The sequence below is a fragment of the Crotalus tigris genome, unplaced genomic scaffold (assembly GCF_016545835.1).
Source record: "Crotalus tigris isolate CLP2741 ecotype Arizona unplaced genomic scaffold, ASM1654583v1 scf7180000020324.788712, whole genome shotgun sequence".
Taxonomy (NCBI): domain Eukaryota; kingdom Metazoa; phylum Chordata; class Lepidosauria; order Squamata; family Viperidae; genus Crotalus; species Crotalus tigris.
Genome location: NW_024097964.1, coordinates 443,848 through 461,283, shown reverse-complemented (window position 1 = coordinate 461,283; position 17,436 = coordinate 443,848). Strand labels below are relative to the sequence as shown.

The window sequence follows — 17,436 nt, the reverse complement described above, 5'->3', positions numbered from 1 at the left end:
GCTAATATAAGATAAAAAATTCAGAAAGATCTAGACAGGCTTGAGCACTGGCTGAAGTGACCAGAATAAAATTTAGCAGGGAGAAATGTAAAGTTCTTCATCTGAGTAGGAAAAATATAAGATGTCAATATAAGATAAGGTGAACTGGCTTGGAATAATAGTACATGTGAAAAGAATCTGGGCGCCCATGTCAGTCAGAAGTGTGATAAAATACATAAAAAGTAAATGCCATCCTGAGATGCATTAACTAGAGTATAGAATCCATGTCATAGGAATTAAGTGTTCTGGTCTAATCTGCTCTATTCAAACCACATTTGGAATACCATGTGCAGATCTGTACATTATAGTTCTAAAAGGGACAGTGAAAAATTTGAGTTAGAGAAAGGCTATCAAAATGGTAAAATACCTGGAAAGCAAAACCTATGGGGAATGGTAAAGGATATGGGTTAACTTTAGCCTGTAGAAATGACAGCATAAACTAAATACGATATCAGTGTTCAGATACGTTAAAAGTTATGTAGCATAAGGTGTGGATAATTTCTAGTGCTACAAAGCCAGACCAATAGGTTACCAGGACGCAGGCTGTGGCTGTTCATCAGTGGGAACCTCTAGAGTCCTTATTTAATGATCCTAACTGGGACTGGAATTTCTATTGGTAAGTGCAGTGGTCATTAGGTGGAGCATCATGTGACTACACCACTAGTGTAATGGTAGTCTTGATTGTGGTTGTTAGGCAAGGACCATTCTATCATTAAGTGAAGACCTCACCTTTTTTGTGCCCTGCATGAACTGCCATCTTTGTCGTGCTGTTCCCCACCACCTGGATTCTGTGAGCTCCTTTCAGCAGACGAGGCTCCACCGCTCTACCATGCTTGCCTCCACTTCAACTCCTTCCCACCTACCTCTCCCTATCTCTGCCCTTTGGTTGCCCTGCACTCTGCTGCTGTCACCTACCCCACCACCCCCAGCTGACCTTCGCCATCTTCTTCCTCCTCGCAGAAGTGTCGTGGAGGTCTCGCGAAAGGCCAGCAGCTGCCTCGGCCAGGTGCACCTCATCAGCAGAAGGAAGAAGATGGTGAAGGTCAGCTGGGGGCAGTAAGGGGTGGTGGGATACAGGGCAGAATGCAGAGCAGCAGAGAGTAGGGTGGTCAAAAGGGTACAGATGGGAGGAAGATAGGTGGATGGGGAAGTTGAAGCGCATGCGGTTGTAAATGTGGGAGGACTGCAAAGGACCCAAATTTTTGACCATGTGACCACATGCTGCAATGGCCATTACTCTGAGGACTGGTTGTAACTACCATTTGTTGAGCGCTGTTGTAATTTTGAATGGTTGCAGAATGAATGGTCATAACCCGAGGACTACCTGTATGAGCTTTCAATCAGGCTGCCAAATGTGGTTCGTTTTTTCTGGAGGTCTTCAGAGGCTAGATGGTCATCTATTTAGAGATGCTTTGTTAGACTGGTCTGCACTGAGCAGGGGAATGGATTAAGTGATATCTGAGATCCTTTCCAAGTTTATTCTGTGATTCTAACTATTGTTATTGGCTTAATTTTCTGAACTGTATTAACTTTGTATCTAGTTGTGTTCATCTTTGTTGAAGCTGAATTACTTGAATTACCATTATCTGATGGTACTGATGAATATTCATTATCTTTTAGAAATCATAGAGAACTTGTGAAATACCATAGGACTGGAAGTCACCAAATATTGTTTGGTTTCTATCAGCAGTTTCTATCTTTTAAAAAAGAGTACCAGTTTCATGTAATGGTTAAAGCATTAGGCTAGGAACTGGGAAATCATGAGTTCCAGCACAAAGCCAACTGGTGTCCTTGGGCCAGTCAATTTGACTCAGTTCTAGGAGACTACTTTTAGAGAATCAGGCATGATCAAATAGAAGAAAAAAGTGAAAGAAAAAAAATTCTTTAGAAAGCAGAATGAGGTGACTGCAAAATAGTCAATCTGATGTCAGTACTTAAGAAGATTCGTGGTGACTCATAAATAAATTAATCTGCAAATATCTGAAAGCAATATGATTACTACTAAGAGTCATTGTCTATTTGTTAGGAATACATTTTATTAACTTTGTACTATATCATTTTTTAAAATGATTAATGAATAATTTTATTTTTAGCAAAACATTTAACAAAGTATTCCAGGATATTCTGATTATAAACTAGTCTGCAAGTGTAGGTAGCATGCATGACAACTGAACAGATATATCTACCTCAAAAATTGTACTGAAAAAGTGCTCATTGGTAATTCTTAATCCAGTTGAAGAAAAGTGTATGCTAAGTGATTCATACTACACTTGATCTTAGCCAAAAGTGTTCAGTTTGGTTCTGTTTTGTTTAGTTTTGTTTTATTTGAATGTTTAATTTTTTGTGTTGGTCCATGGCTGTAATAATAAACATTTGATTTGATTTGCTAAGAGATTCAAGCTATATACTTTGGTGTTAAGTAACTTGATAAAGTGGAGAGTAAACTTAACAGATTTGCAAATGACACAACACAGCAAATATTCTATAAGACAGAAGTACAATTTAAATTGATCCTGATAAGACAGAGGAATGGTTGAAAACAAGAGATGAAATTTAAGAGACAAATGCAAAGCTCTTCTCTTAGGTAACAAATCAAATGTATTGGCATTGAAGTGAGCACCACAGACTAGTAGTATTTATAAAAATTATGATGAATTAATAATTGCCAACTGAATGTAATTAAGAATTGTGTTACTGTGAGAAAGGCAAATACAATATTAGGTTGCATAAAGTAATAGTTTCACTTTATCCTGTATTACTCAGATCCTCAGTTTGAGTACTATGACAGTACATGTAGTTCTCAGCATACAACCATTTGTTTAGCAACCATTCTAAGTTCCAACTGCACTGAAAATGTGATTTACAACCAATCCTCACACTTACAACTGTCTCAGCATCATCATAGTTCTGTGATCAAAATTTAAGTGCTAGGCAACTAGCATGTATTTACAGCATTTGCAGCATCCTGGGCTAATGTGGTCATGATTGGTGACTTTCCCAGCTAGCTTCTGACAAGCAAAATTAATTGGGGAAGCTGCATTGGCTTAATGACTACATGATTTGCTTAACAGCTGCAGTGATTTGCTTAACAACCATGACAAAAAGGTTGTAAAATTGGGCAATACTCATTTTACAACTACCTTTCTTAGCAATAGAAATTCTAGTCCCAATTGTGCTTATAAGTTGAGGACTACCTGTATTGTGCATCATACTTTAAGAAATATTCAGAGACACTGGCATAAGTTCAGGGAAGGGAAACAAGACGAAGAAACTTACCCTTAATTAAAAAAAATGCTGAATATGTTTAATGTTGAAAAACTGAACACTGTTTAAATTCCTGAAAAAAACCCACACATAAGTAATTCAAGTTATGTTCTCTCTTATTCTAAGCACAGAAAAAGAATAATAGATTTAGATAGAGCTGCATATTCTGAATGAAATTTGGGGTGAGTGGGTGGGAATCCTTATATGAAACGAAGCTTTATGGTGGAGCAAGTTACTCAGAAAAGTGGGTTTCCTTTCACTGGATATATTTAAGCAGAGACTAGAATAGTTATCTTCTTTGATTTTTTTAACTGAAATTTCTGATCTGATAGGGGTTGGATTTGCAAATACATTTTTTTTAACCATACCCATTATTTTGTTTAATATAAAGGTTTTGGTAGAGTAATTGGTAGAATTCCTAGTAATGTCCAACTACAAAATATCTACATTAGTTTCTTTGCTACAAATTAAAAAAAAAAGCAAGGAGAAAGGGGAGCTGGAAGAAAAAAGTACAGAATGATGATGATGCACATTTTTCCTCTGGTAACTGAAGGTTAAATGGGTAGCAAGGAAAATGCCTTAAACAAGATTGGTATATTGATTAAAATGCTGATTTAACAGCTCGCTTTTTCCCCTTGGAAACCTGGAAAAGATAAACCAGCTGCTATCTAAGAGTGCTGAATGTCCACTGAGAGTATACTATCTATCATCACAATATGGTGATGAGAGGTGTTTTATGTTTGTGTTAATTTCCCCCACTAAATCAGTAATTATTGCAATCCTGTCCCTGCTGTTTACCCTGCAGCTGTTTTTCCATTTGTCGAGAGAGCGGGTGTTCTCTGAGGATCGCACACGCTTCTATGGTGCAGAAATTGTGTCTGCTTTGGACTATCTGCATTCTGGAAAGATTGTATATCGTGATCTCAAGGTAAAAAAAAGTAATCAAAATGTTGTTTTTGAAGAGACTATTGGGAGAAACTAAGTAATTATGAAAGTTATGCTATTTTGAGAAAAGTAACTAGAAAATTGTGGTCTAGATTGAAGTTCATCAAAATGCTTATTATTCAATTTTATATTGTGAATTGTATAATTTGGCATTTGTTTAAATAATTCATAAGAAAGATTCAGTTTAGTGATATGAATAAAGGAATGCGCTAATTCTGTTGCTTCTTTTCATCAAACACATGAAATCACATATAAATACTACAGTTATAATTAAACTCCATAAATGAAAAAGGGACTTTAGTTTTTAAATGTTCTAATAGAATGTTCAGTGCTAATCTATCTCAGTAAATACAGAGGAGCCCTTTTGCCTAGGTTCATTTTGAATATTCAGTTAGTTCGCCATGATTGGAAGAGTTATTTTCCCTCGTTGGAACTGGCTTTGACACATTGAGGATTCTTTTGTTTTTACTTTAAACTTGGGTAAATCAAACGTAAGTGTTGATGTTTGGTTAGAAGTTCATATTTTTAATACGATGTTTCATATTTCCCCACTGTGGTTTCATATTTTGAGAAGCATGTCAGTACCTAAATAATTCAAAATAATTGGCATATTTGATTAAAGTAAGAGCTATGAAGGGCTTTTTCGACAGGAAAATAGACTAGATATGAATCATTAAAGAGAATAATTACATAAGATGGATTTACTGTTTGCAGATGTTCTTTCCAGTTGTATATTTATCCTCAACAGCCCAGAACCTAACCATGTTTGCAATCCTGTTACTTGTAATACCTACTGTTACTAGGTTTTGACCTATAAGCGTTCGGTTAGTGACCATTCCATGTTTTAATGATGCTGATTGAATGGTTACCGCTGGTCCTCCAAATTCCAGCCATTTTAGTACCCCTTGGTTACTTGATTGCAATCTGGATACTTAGCAACCTGTTTGCACTTATGAGTGGTTGCCAAATGTCCTGTGATCATGATAACCATTTGCAAACTTCCCTACTGTCTTCCCCAAAAAGTTATAAGGAAGCAGGCAGAGAAGATTGCAATTCCCTGGGCTAAGTCTTCCCCATCTGTATATCTTTCTCCAGCTCCTATGTGCTTGCACATGCCAGCCACTTGAGTACACCCATGCGCCCGACCCACGACACATCTCGCACATCATGTCTGATCCCTGTAGCATCTCCTATGTACCCTCCCCGACCTGCACTATGCCTCTTATGATCCCCTCTGCACCATCACCACACCTTACCTCTTTTGTACCCCCTTGCACTTTGTGTACCCTCCCTGACCTGCATGGCATCTTCATACCTTATACTCTTACACACCCTCCCCAACTCATGCTGTTCCTCATGCCAATAAAGGAGAATATATGTAGCTCAGAGTTGAAATGAGGGGTCATTGGTGCTCTCTGAGCTTGGTTGTTTTCTTACAGACGTTTCATTACCCAAACTAGGTAACCTAATCAGTGCTAGAAAGAAATGAGGTTTACTCTCAGTTTATATTATAGTAGGCCTATGACAGCATGCCATAATATAAACTGAGAGCAAACCCTACTGCGAGCATCTAGGACCCCTTGTAATGCCTCATGAATTCTGTTGCAAGCCTCCCCAACTGACGTAACCCCCTGACCTTCTTGTTCCCTACCTCACCCACTTGCCTGCCTGCAAGCCTGGGACTTGCAAGTTCCTGCTGGCTTTCCCAATGACTTTGGTCGCGGGAAGTCAGCACAGTTGCTTCACCTAATGACTCTGGGATTCAGTTAATGATGGAAACTAGAACAGCAGGAATTGCCGTCACTAAGTGATGGGATTGTACTTTATGATTGTATCGCTTAGCGACAGAAATCCCAGTGACAAGTGCCATCATAAGTCAGAGATTACCTAAGTTCCTACGATACAAAATGTGGGAGCTTTCCCTCACTTAGTAAACTGCTATACTTCTTTGGCAGATGTTCTCACTTTGGTTGTTCTCACTTGGTTGCCATCAAGTACTGATGGCAACTGTATTGCAGCCACCAAATGTTCAGGTAGTGATGGCTCATATTTAGGGAACTGCATAATTTCTGCTTTCCGTGCATCCTTCTGGTATACCTAAAACCTCAGTCTATTGTTGCAAGCTGCTGTTTTGTTCCAGCTTTCACTGAATTTCCCAAGTTGGTGCCTTATGAGATACTATGCTCACATTACTGTGGTCTCTTTCCTTTTTGGATGATTTTTTAAATTTAAGTTATACTGAGATGTCATTTGGGGGCCAGGTCCACAGAAGAAAAGCATGTAAAATAAAAGTATAGATAATAGTAACAGTTTCATGATATCCCAAACTTTTGAATATTTGCTTTCTTTTGGTATTCTGTCACATACAGTATTAGTGTGTGTGTGTGTGTGTGCGCGCACACACACACACTTAACTAATTAATAACTTACAGGACATTTTTGTGCAGTTCAGTCTGAGCAGAGTAGCTCAGGAAGTGTTACTCTGTTTTAAAACTTTGCATTTTGGGTTATCAAAATCCCTCAACTCTTTACCCAATGCATGGGAGTTGTGATCATACTGTATGTCATTGCCAAAGGAGCTTCTATGTTGTTTTATATAGAAGGAGGATAGCACGTTCTGGTGAAAGAATTGAATTGTTACCTGGAGAAGTGACTGGATCCAAAGCAATTGATTTTTTCTCTTCCTCTCCCCCCCCATTTTTCAACTTGTCACAATCTATCTTGTGTTTTTCCATTTCTGATTAGGATAACTCTCAATATTTTTGTAGTAGTTTAGAACTGACTGTAGTCAAAGTCAAACTTTTTTTTATGATATAAAATACTATATAGGGGGGTTTGTAGTCATTTTTAATTGGGGGCCTGAAAAGAAATATATATAAAAGGGTTGAAGCTAGATCCTCAGAAACAGCATATTATTTTTTTCTAGACTGCTCTACTAACTACAGTGGAGGAATTCTTACTACTTAGAAAATTAAGTATTTAGGAGATATTTAAAACAGATTACATATACCAGAAATTAGAACTTTCATTTCTGATACTGGTTTTACATAGAAAGTAAAGAAATGTTATAGACAACATTTGTGAATACAGTGGGGCAAAAAAGTATTTAGTCAGCTACCAGTTGTGCAAGTTCTCCCACTTAAAAAGATGAGAGAGGCCTGTAATTGTCATCATAGGTAGACCTCAACTATGAGAGACAAAATGAGAAAACAAATCCAGACAATCACATTGTCTGATTTGGAAAGAATTTATTTGCAAATTATGGTGGAAAATAAGTATGTGATCAATATCAAAAGTTCATCTCAATATTTTGTTATATATCCTTTGTTGGCAATGACAGAGGTCAAACGTTTTCTGTAAGTCTTCACAAGGTTGGCACACACTGTTGCTGGTATGTTGGCCCATTCCTCCATGCAGATCTCCTCTAGAGCAGTGATGTTTTGGGGCTGTTGCTGGGCAACACGGACTTTCAACTCCAGATCTGGAGACTGGCTAGGCCACTCCAGGACCTTGAAATGCTTCTTACGAAGCCACTCCTTTGTTGCCCGGGCAGTGTGTTTGGGATCATTGTCATGCTGAAAGACCCAGCCACGTTTCATCTTCAATGCCCTTGCTGATGGAAGGAGGTTTGCACTCAAAATCTCACGATACATGGCCCCATTCATTCTTTCCTGTACATGGATCAGTTGTCCTGGTCCCTTTGCAGAGAAACAGCCCCAAAGCATGATGTTGCCACCCTCATGCTTCACAGTAGGTATGGTGTTCTTTGGATGCAACTAGCACTCTCTCTCCTCCAAACACGACGAGTTGTGTTTCTACCAAACAGTTCTACTTTGGTTTCATCTGACCATATGACATTCTCCCAATCCTCTTCTGGATCATCCAAATGCTCTCTAGCAAACTTCAGATGGGCCTAGACATGTACTGGCTTAAGCAGGGGGACACGTCTGGCACTGCAGGATCTGAGTCCCTGGCGGCGTAGTGTGTTACTGATGGTTGCCTTTGTTACGTTGGTCCCAGCTCTCTGCGGGTTATTCACTAGGTTCCCCCGTGTGGTTCTGGGATTTTTGCTCACCGTTCTTGTGATCATGTTGACCCTACGGGGTGAGATCTTGTGTGGAGCCCCAGATCGAGGGAGATTATCAGTGGTCTTGTATGTCTTCCATTTTCTAATTATTGTTCCCACAGTTGATTTCTTCACACCAAGCTGCTTGTCTATTGCAGATTCAGTCTTCCCAGCCTGGTGCAGGTCTACAATTTTGTTTCTGGTGTCCTTCGACAGCTCTTTGGTCTTCACCATAGTGGAGTTTGGAGTGTGACTGTTTGAGGTTGTGGACAGGTGTCTTTTATACTGATAACAAGTTCAAACAGGTGCCATTAATACAGGTAATGAGTGGAGGACAGAGGAGCCTCTTAAAGAAGAAGTTACAGATCTGTGAGAGCCAGAAATCTTGCTTGTTTGTAGGTGACCACATACTTATTTTCCACCATAATTTGCAAATAAATTCTTTCTAAATCAGACAATATGATTGTCTGGATTTGTTTTCTCATTTTGTCTCTCATAGTTGAGGTCTACCTATCATGACAATTACAGGCCTCTCTCATCTTTTTAAGTGGGAGAACTTGCACAATTGGTGGCTGATTAAATACTTTTTTGCCCCACTGTATATAACTGCAGTGAAATAGTATAGTTTGTAGCTTTTGTGCATTGCCCAGAACCATGGATGGATAACTATATGCAGGTAATTCTTGACTTACAATTGTTCTTTTAACAATGGTTTGAAGTTACAAAAGCCTTGGGAAAAAAATGAATGTATAACCTATCCTGAAAAATATGATCATTTCACTTTCCCTGTGGTCACATAATGGCAATTCAGGTGCTTGGCAACTGGGTCACATTTACAACAGTTGCAGTATCATGCAATCATGTTATCACAATTTATGACCTCCCTAACCAACTTCAGACAAGCAAATTCAATTAGGGAAGCTGGATTAATTTAACAACCATATGATTCACTTAATGACCACTGTGATTCATTTAATAGCTGTGTTAAATCAGATCATTGATCTAATGATTCAGTTACTGACTGCTTCACTTAGTGATAGAAATTCTGGTCCCAGTTGTGGTTGTACAAGGACTATCTGTAAATGGTTTAAATAAATACATAACCAGCCAACCAACCAACCGGGAGTTCTTTCTATTGTGGAAGATTGTCACTGTGATTAATGCTTTCAACACCTTTCTATAAGATACAGTCCATTGACAAGCATAAAAAACTAGTTCATACCTATTCTTTCCTTAGTTTTTCAAGGCTTTTGAGAAAGTATTTTGTGTTTGATATATGAATTTTGTTTGGTATTGAATAGATTTTTTTTATTTTAAATGATGTGGATACACATCCATTCTTCAGATGCTTGTAATGGTTTTACTTGATGAATTTTAATAAGCTTAAATATTGGCATTACTGAACTTCGGTCACTTGAAACCAGATTGGAATTTGGTACTAATTTCTTAACAAAATTATATTCAGACAGCATTTTGATCAGTGATCAAGTCTCTTTGTATGTTCGGTCTTTGTGTATTCAAAGCTTTAGTGGTTAAAGATTTGAAAAAGAGGAGTAGGGATCAGACTTCTAAAGTGTATTTTAAATATGGTTGTGATAACTAGGAAAGTGTCATTTAATATATACTATTTTCAATACTCCAAGCTATGTAAGTAGCACTAGCACTAGCAATAATACTTATATATTGCTTTACAGCACTCTCTAAATGGTTTACAGAGTCAGCAAATTCCCCCCCCCCCCCAACAATCTAGGTCCTCATTTTACCAGCCTCGGAAAGATGGAAGTCTGAGTCAACCTTGAACCAGTCAAGATACTGGCAGTGGGCAGAGTCAGTCTGCAATATTGCATTCTAATGATTGCGCCACCATGACATTAGAATGTCAACAATCTTTAATTATATAAATATTAATGTATTGAAATTGAAATGATGTAGTGTACCAAGATTTATAATAATTCAAATGAAAGAAAAAAGGGACAAAAATCTTTATTTTAATACTTGACTACTGTACAAGTATATTAATGAAAAAAACAGTGCTTCTAATGTCAGTGTAGTATATCATGTTCTTCATGCAGCTAAGATTATTATTACCATACTGAACAGAACAGAATAATAGAGTTGGAAGGGACCTTGGAGGTCTTTTAGTCGAACATCATGCTCAGGCACCCTGTCCTATATCATTTCAGATAAATGGTTGTCCAATCTCTTCTTAACAACTTCCAGTGTTGGAGCATTCACAACTTTTGGAAGCAAGTTGTTCCACTGATTAATTGTTCTAACCTTCAAGAAGTTTCTCCTTAGTTCTAGGTTGCTTCTCTCCTTGATTAGCAATCAGTCACCTTGATTAGTGATTGATATGATGAAGAAACTTCCATTGATGGTTTAGCAAGGGGAGCAATTGCTAAAATATGAGTTACAGCATTTTGATTCGAATCCCATGATTTATGTAATTGTATCAGAAATCACTAATCATAAGTATATAATAGTGTTTGCATCATGATATACCACATATGTGATAGAATTTTTCAGTCTTCATGACTTGCTGCAAACAGCTTTAGTTTCTACATAATTACAGAATAATGAACTTTGGCCACAGTATATGAATACATTAAACTGAGTTCTCTTTCCTGGCAGCTTTAGAATTCCAATTGCCCACAGTATAGAATTTGGCTCATTAAAACAAGAAGCTAATTACATTATCATTTCACTTTTTCTGTACAATGTATGAACTGTTTTATACAATTCGGGTGGTTGCTCTTTCATATTTAAGAACATAGAATACTACTACAGTGTTTCCCAAACTTGACAATTTTAAGGCATGTGGACTTCAACTCCCAGAATTCCACAGCCAGCGTCGCTGGCTGTGGAATTCTGGGAGTTGAAGTCCTCATGCCTTAAAATTGTCAAGTTTGGGAAACACTGTACTACTACATAGAGTAGTGCTGCAGTTCTCTCTAAGGTTAAATGGTTGTGTGTTTAACAGTGAAGCAAGGTGCATGGATATGCATATCAAGATACATATGAGCCACTTTTTAAATGATCGGATGTAACACCCTTATGTTCACCAGCACCTCTTTTGTAGGATTTGCCAAGTCCTGGTAATCATGCTATAAAAATATAAATAGCAGTTATATAAATGAAGTAAGTAAATATGAAACTAGATATAAAGAAACTTAATTATTAGATATGCTGGTATTCTGTTTTTCTTAGAATAATATTATTCTATAATTAGAATTAGAATAATATTAGAATAGAAAAAGCCATTATTGGTTCTTCAGAAAGAGTAAACAAGAGAATATATTAAAATGGAAACAGCACACTGGGTTAAAGGAGTAAAGATACAAAATAAATCTGTAATTTCAATCAGTTCAAGTGACCTTTAAGCTAGTTTTAAAGGAAAAAGAACATTAAAATATCAGATTTGTCATTATCCATTACTTTTACTTATAGCAAAATTGTAACAGAATTATTACATGGCAGGTGGTTTTTTTTTTTGTCTTTAATTGAGTGTTTTTTATGTGTCTTTGTAAAATACAGTTAGAAAATCTAATGCTGGATAAAGATGGACACATAAAAATTACAGATTTTGGACTTTGCAAAGAAGGAATCACAGATGCAGCTACTATGAAAACATTTTGTGGTACTCCAGAATATTTGGCTCCAGAGGTATGTCAGCACTTTATATTTTAAACTTTTACATTTTCTTTAATCACAAAATGCTTTGGAATGGTAATCTTTATATTTTAATACTTGCAGATACTATTACAAAGAGTACTGTATTTATTATAGTTTTTAATTTATAATTTCTATAGTGGAATCTGTCTGCCATATAAATTATAAATTCTCTCTTCCCCCCCCTCTCTTTCTCCCTTTCTCCCTCTTCAACCTTCCCCGTCCCTCCTTTCCCCTTTTCTCTCAAAGGAATCTTCTCTTTTTTCCTTTCTCTTGTAAAGCATTTATCTTTTCACACAGAGAAAACTAAATGTTAAGTTAGTTCACAAAATTTCTTAAATTAGATGAAAGAAAATAAGGAGATGAGAATTTTATTTTCAAGTGAAGTTTGGAGGAAATTCAAGGAATGTTGCTGATATAACTGCATGAAAAGAGTTGTAGCTTAATCTGAACAATTTGTCACCTAAGATAACAGAAAAAAATATTTTTGCCAAGTTTTCATTAATGTTTATTTAAAGGTCATCTTTAGAGTATATTTGTCTCTTAAAATCAAAATAATTTTGAAAGCAAGATTTTTATTATGATCTTTGTCTGTGTCTTGTGATTGAACCAGGAAACCTGTGACCTACTCTGGATGGGTACATGAATATCCATTATTCTTTGTGAATTCTTCTGCAGATGAGGATTTTTATGGGGAACCACTTAGTAAGACAGATGGGCAACGAGGTTCCTGTTGGCAGAGCTTCATTGAGAGTTTGGCAATAAATCTCACTCTAGAAAATAAAACCTGCTCTTAGGAGCTAGCGGAAGAGAGTCAAACTCAAGTTTCTCATAGATAAGTTGTTTTACTGAAGAAAAAAGAAGCCTTTTTATTGAAAATCAGTTGCTTCAGTATAATTAAGCTTTCTACTATTTAATAGTTCCAGGATTTAAATTTTATGTGTCTTTTTTCCTTATGTGGTAATGCATTTATAGTTATTTTTTTCTTGACCTAAGATGTGGAGGAGACCTCTGTTGTGTTTTAATAACACTTTTGTCTGATTTCAAGCTCATTCTAGCCTTAGCAGCTTCTTTCCTTATATCTGTACTCTTTCTTAGTTTTGTTTTACCTGCAGAATTATCAGCAGCCTAGGGAACATTATCCATCTTTTTGAAACACTTATTCTGTTATTAGATTTCCATAGCTTTAAACTTCCCCAAATTACTTCATGCAGTTCTCCATGATGTTTTGGATTATTAGTCCCCATTTTTAAAAATGATACAAATGATACTTTTGAACCAGTGACCTATAGAATTCCATTTTGTAAATATGTCGGGTGTGATAGTAATGTTCCACCTACTCTTTGTATTTGAGAAAAAGACACTTCAACATTTATGAAGCAGGTAGTATGATAGAACAGAACATCATCTTTTAGAGGGCTGTGATAGGACAAGGCATTCCAGGTATCTACCTGTATCTTGGGGTTGCATTCTAACTTCAGTATCATTTGTTATAGACTTCCTCTTTCTGTAGCCCAGCTCTTGATCTTGTTTTAATGCCAGCTTCTTAATGATACCTGCTAATGACCTTAACTTAAGATGCATATTGGCTTCTGGACACTCTGGGGAGTACAGATCCCTCCCCAGAACTCTAAAAAGACCAAGACTATGAGATGATTAAATAAGCAGCATGTTCTGAAACATGATGGAAAAAAATAGAATGAACAAAATAAGCTATCTGATAGGCCATATCCCGGTCTAATAGTGCCTGTTAGAATTTTGGGAGCTATATTGCTGCTTCCTTCATTTTGAAACTGTTCTGTTCTTCTAGAAGTGGTATCCAAAGTGGAAATTAGGGAGGCAACCCCTCTAGTCCATGGAATTATAAATACTTAATCTCATCCCTTTTGTAAATGATGGGATTGTCATTGTAAAACTCCTTTGGACTGATGCATAGCATATTCCGCTTTTCTTCCTAGTGGAAGCTTAAGAGGTACACTGGATTCCTGATTTTAATGATAGCCATCCTGGTCTTCGGACTACCACTACCATAACACAGACTATTGACTCTTCCCATTTTGGGGCCAGAATATATCCTTGGTTCATGAGAACCTGCGTTTTGGTCACTGCCCATCTCATTTCTGCCCACCTTCAATTATAAGCTGGAACTGTTTATATAACAATTTTGTCTTACAAGTTATCCATAATATAACAAGAAAAGAAATTATACTATGGTGGCATCAACATAGTATAATTAAAAGACATGTTTATTCTCTCATTGATTCTGTTTTGTCTTGATACCAAAATGTGCAGTTTTGCCAATGGAGCCTTCCTTAGTACCAATCCCTCTGTAGCTGCCATCTGTTTGGTATCCTCCTTCAGCTATGTAACTTACTGAAACACTTAGCAAATGAGGTGCTTTAATGCCTGAAGCTGACAAGGCAGGTATAAGTAGTTGCCTGTCTAGCAATGGCCATTAAATAAAGTTACCACAATTGTCAAGGTTCCAAAATGACTTACTATTTTCCATTAATTGAGGAGGATGGAAGAAAGATGCATTAAACCTTTGTGAATATATATAAATGTATGATATCTTTGTATAGCCGTGGGCAGTCAACCATATGGGTGAAGTTTCATTCTTATCTGCAGTAAAGATTCTGCTCTAGTCATGTTTGTGAACCTTTTGGCAAATCAAGTCAAGAGGTTGAGCTAAGATCTCAGTGTTTGTAAATTAGCGATTTATTTTTGTGCTTTGGTGTGAAGCCTGGTAAAAGAAAGAGAAACTGGGTGGCTCACAGTTGGAAGACTTTCAGCCTACAAGAGCTGCCTTCTGAACCATTTAATGCTTGAGGCTATGAATCCAGCACTACATCGTTGGATATATTTTCTTACCTTTCTCAATCCCTAATCAATTATATATTCCATCTACGGAGAACAGGCCATATATGGAAGAATTACTCCAGATGGTAGCTGCTCTTGGCCTTGAAGCACACTAATATCAGCAACCAAATCAATAGATGACTCAAATTATTCATGTACCAACCTGAACAACAATGATACTTCAGCCTTTACTACAGCCTTTGCTACTACTGCTTAAAATAACTATGGATGCATGACGAAAGTCAGATTAAGTGCTCCTCCCCCCCCAAAAGTTAAAATGTATAAAAGAATTGATGCTATGGTTTTTCAAATTCATCATCTACCTCTGTAAGCCAGTGTTTCCCAAACTTGACAATTTTAAGGCATGTGGACTTCAGCTCCCAGAATTCCACAGCCAGCAATGCTGGCTGTGGAATTCTGGGAGTTGAAGTCCTCATGCCTTAAAATTGTCAAGTTTGGGAAACACTGCTGTAAGCAGTTCAGGGCATATCTTGCACTCTAAGGCATTTGGTGCCAGTAAACAAAACCAGAAAACTAGGTATCTTGAGGATGCGGTTTCTCCAGTTGTATCTCCATAACCTTGCTTATTTGACATTTTACTTCTATTTGTATTTTGTGATTTTCTTAATTCTTTCTCTACTATTCTGCTGTCTACAGGTATTGCAATCTCCACCATCCAGACTTTTTTGTCTGTCTAATCAACAATTTTGAAGTCTGTGGTGTTATGTGGCAGATGCTTGTCTGTTTGAATTCTAAAGTCCCAGAGCTTTTTAGCTTCTCCAGTTTCTATTACTTTGTCTCTTTGGGGCCCCACTAGTTCTTGCTTGCAGGCAAGTGGTATTTCTTGCAGATATTCCAATACTCTATTATTACTACTTTGCCATGCTGTTCTTTATAGTCAATCTATGTAATTTTCTTGCAGAGTGAGTCTCCTTGAAAAATTTCTCTCTTTGTTATTAATGTCTCCCAGTCTGTCACCATTAACTATTTGTAATAGTTGTTGGATGCACTTTTAGCAAAATCATCTTCAGTTCACCATTTCTTCCCTAGAGGTTTCCCCAGTTGAACTATTTTATTTTTTCTTGCATGTCAAAATTAGTAATAATTTTGGGATTTGGGATTTTCTAATGAATCTTCATTGCTGAGCTAGGCAATTATCGAATTTATTTCCTATTAGAGGACTCTCTGAGCACTATGAAAAAAATTAACCTTATTTACACTGAAAGCATAGTAAACTATTGTGCTGTTTTCTTGCAGTGACTGCATTTCTGTAGCATTATTCAAAATAAAATGTTGCTCACATAAAGATACAACAACACTTGAAGTGTTAAGTACACTTTTGGCATTTCAGCTTCATTATGTCCAGTCCTCAAATGCATGAAGACATAATCATATGAATATTAGTTATTTTTCACATGCTTATGTGATCACACAAAAAGTACATGCTAAAAAGAAACAGATGGTGACAGATGGGAAAGGTTGAATAAGGTGGTTTTGGAATCCTAGAAAATGTACTTTTGTAATAGTATAAAAATAAAAATTGTTTGAATGCCAAGTAAGAATATACAGAACAATTGATTGGTAATTGTTTTCATATAATGGTAATTTTGATTAAATGACTTTCACTGTCAGTATTCTATCTTGTTTATATTAAAGCCTGATATAAAAGAATGGGCTTATATGCGAACATTCTTGAAAGTAAGAATTCATTACTTAGTAACAATTAACTTTGGAGTTTATTTTTGTATCACTGTTCCATAAAATAATATTTAGCTGGATGGGGGGGAGCCTCTCAGAAAGTAAATAATTTTTATTTATTTTCCTGAAGTACAGTTTTTATAATGCTTCAAAGCTAGTTTTAAAATTGCTACTCAGTTTTATATTTAACTATGTGCCTAAAACTATTCATGTTCTCTTAGTAATCTCATTAAATTTCTGAAACAGCTTCTGTCCATTATGTAAAGTTTTTTTGCATAATTAGAAAGGGCCATGTAGGCCATCAAGTCCAGTCTCCTGCTCAGTATAGGGCTCTAAATTAAACATGTCTGACAGATGGCTGCCAGCCTCTACTTGAGCACAACCAGTGAAAGGAGTTCACCTCCTCCCTTGATTTTGTTTTTAAATAGTAGTCTTTGATGTTCCAATCCCAGTTTATTTGAAAATGCACAACTATTGAAAAGACAGTCCATCAGGGCTGTATAATGTAGTCAGTGATCAATCAGAGAAATTTATTTTTAAACATACGGATAAAATAAAAGACATCCCTAATTAATAACATGAAGTATTTTGACAATGTTTTATTAAAGTACAAAAGAATGGATAGATAGAAAGAAACATATACCTTCTCCCGAAGAATATTTTGATGGGTCAGTTTCATTAGAGTCCTGATGGGGCAGTGGGAAAAAATGTAGGATTGCAGTCAAACTCTGCTCACAGCCTGGAGTTTGATCATGATGGGGCTAAAAGATTGACTCAGCCTTCTATCCTTTCAGGTTGGTAAAATGAGGATCCAGATTGTTGGGGGCAATATGCAAATAATGCTTCAACATTGTAAACCTCCCAGAGAGTGTTATAAAGTGCTACGGAGCAGTATA

At 36.6% G+C, this 17,436-nt stretch overlaps 1 protein-coding gene across 9 annotated transcripts in view; it reads left to right on the top strand.

Annotated features, from left to right (window-relative positions):
* The window catches only part of AKT3 (AKT serine/threonine kinase 3), a 174,499-nt gene that overhangs the window by 122,795 nt on the left and 34,268 nt on the right, over nucleotides 1-17,436 (top strand). For 8 of the 9 annotated variants that reach the window (XR_005559545.1, XR_005559546.1, XR_005559544.1 and 5 more), the window contains 2 exons: nucleotides 4,109-4,231; nucleotides 11,849-11,977. Coding sequence is in view for 5 of the 9 variants with exons in the window: in XM_039366470.1 (XP_039222404.1) it covers nucleotides 4,109-4,231; nucleotides 11,849-11,977 (252 nt within the window). In the remaining 4 variants the exon portion in view is untranslated. The remainder of the gene's footprint in view (nucleotides 1-4,108; nucleotides 4,232-11,848; nucleotides 11,978-17,436) is intronic. The other variant, XM_039366469.1, reaches the window with a different exon arrangement.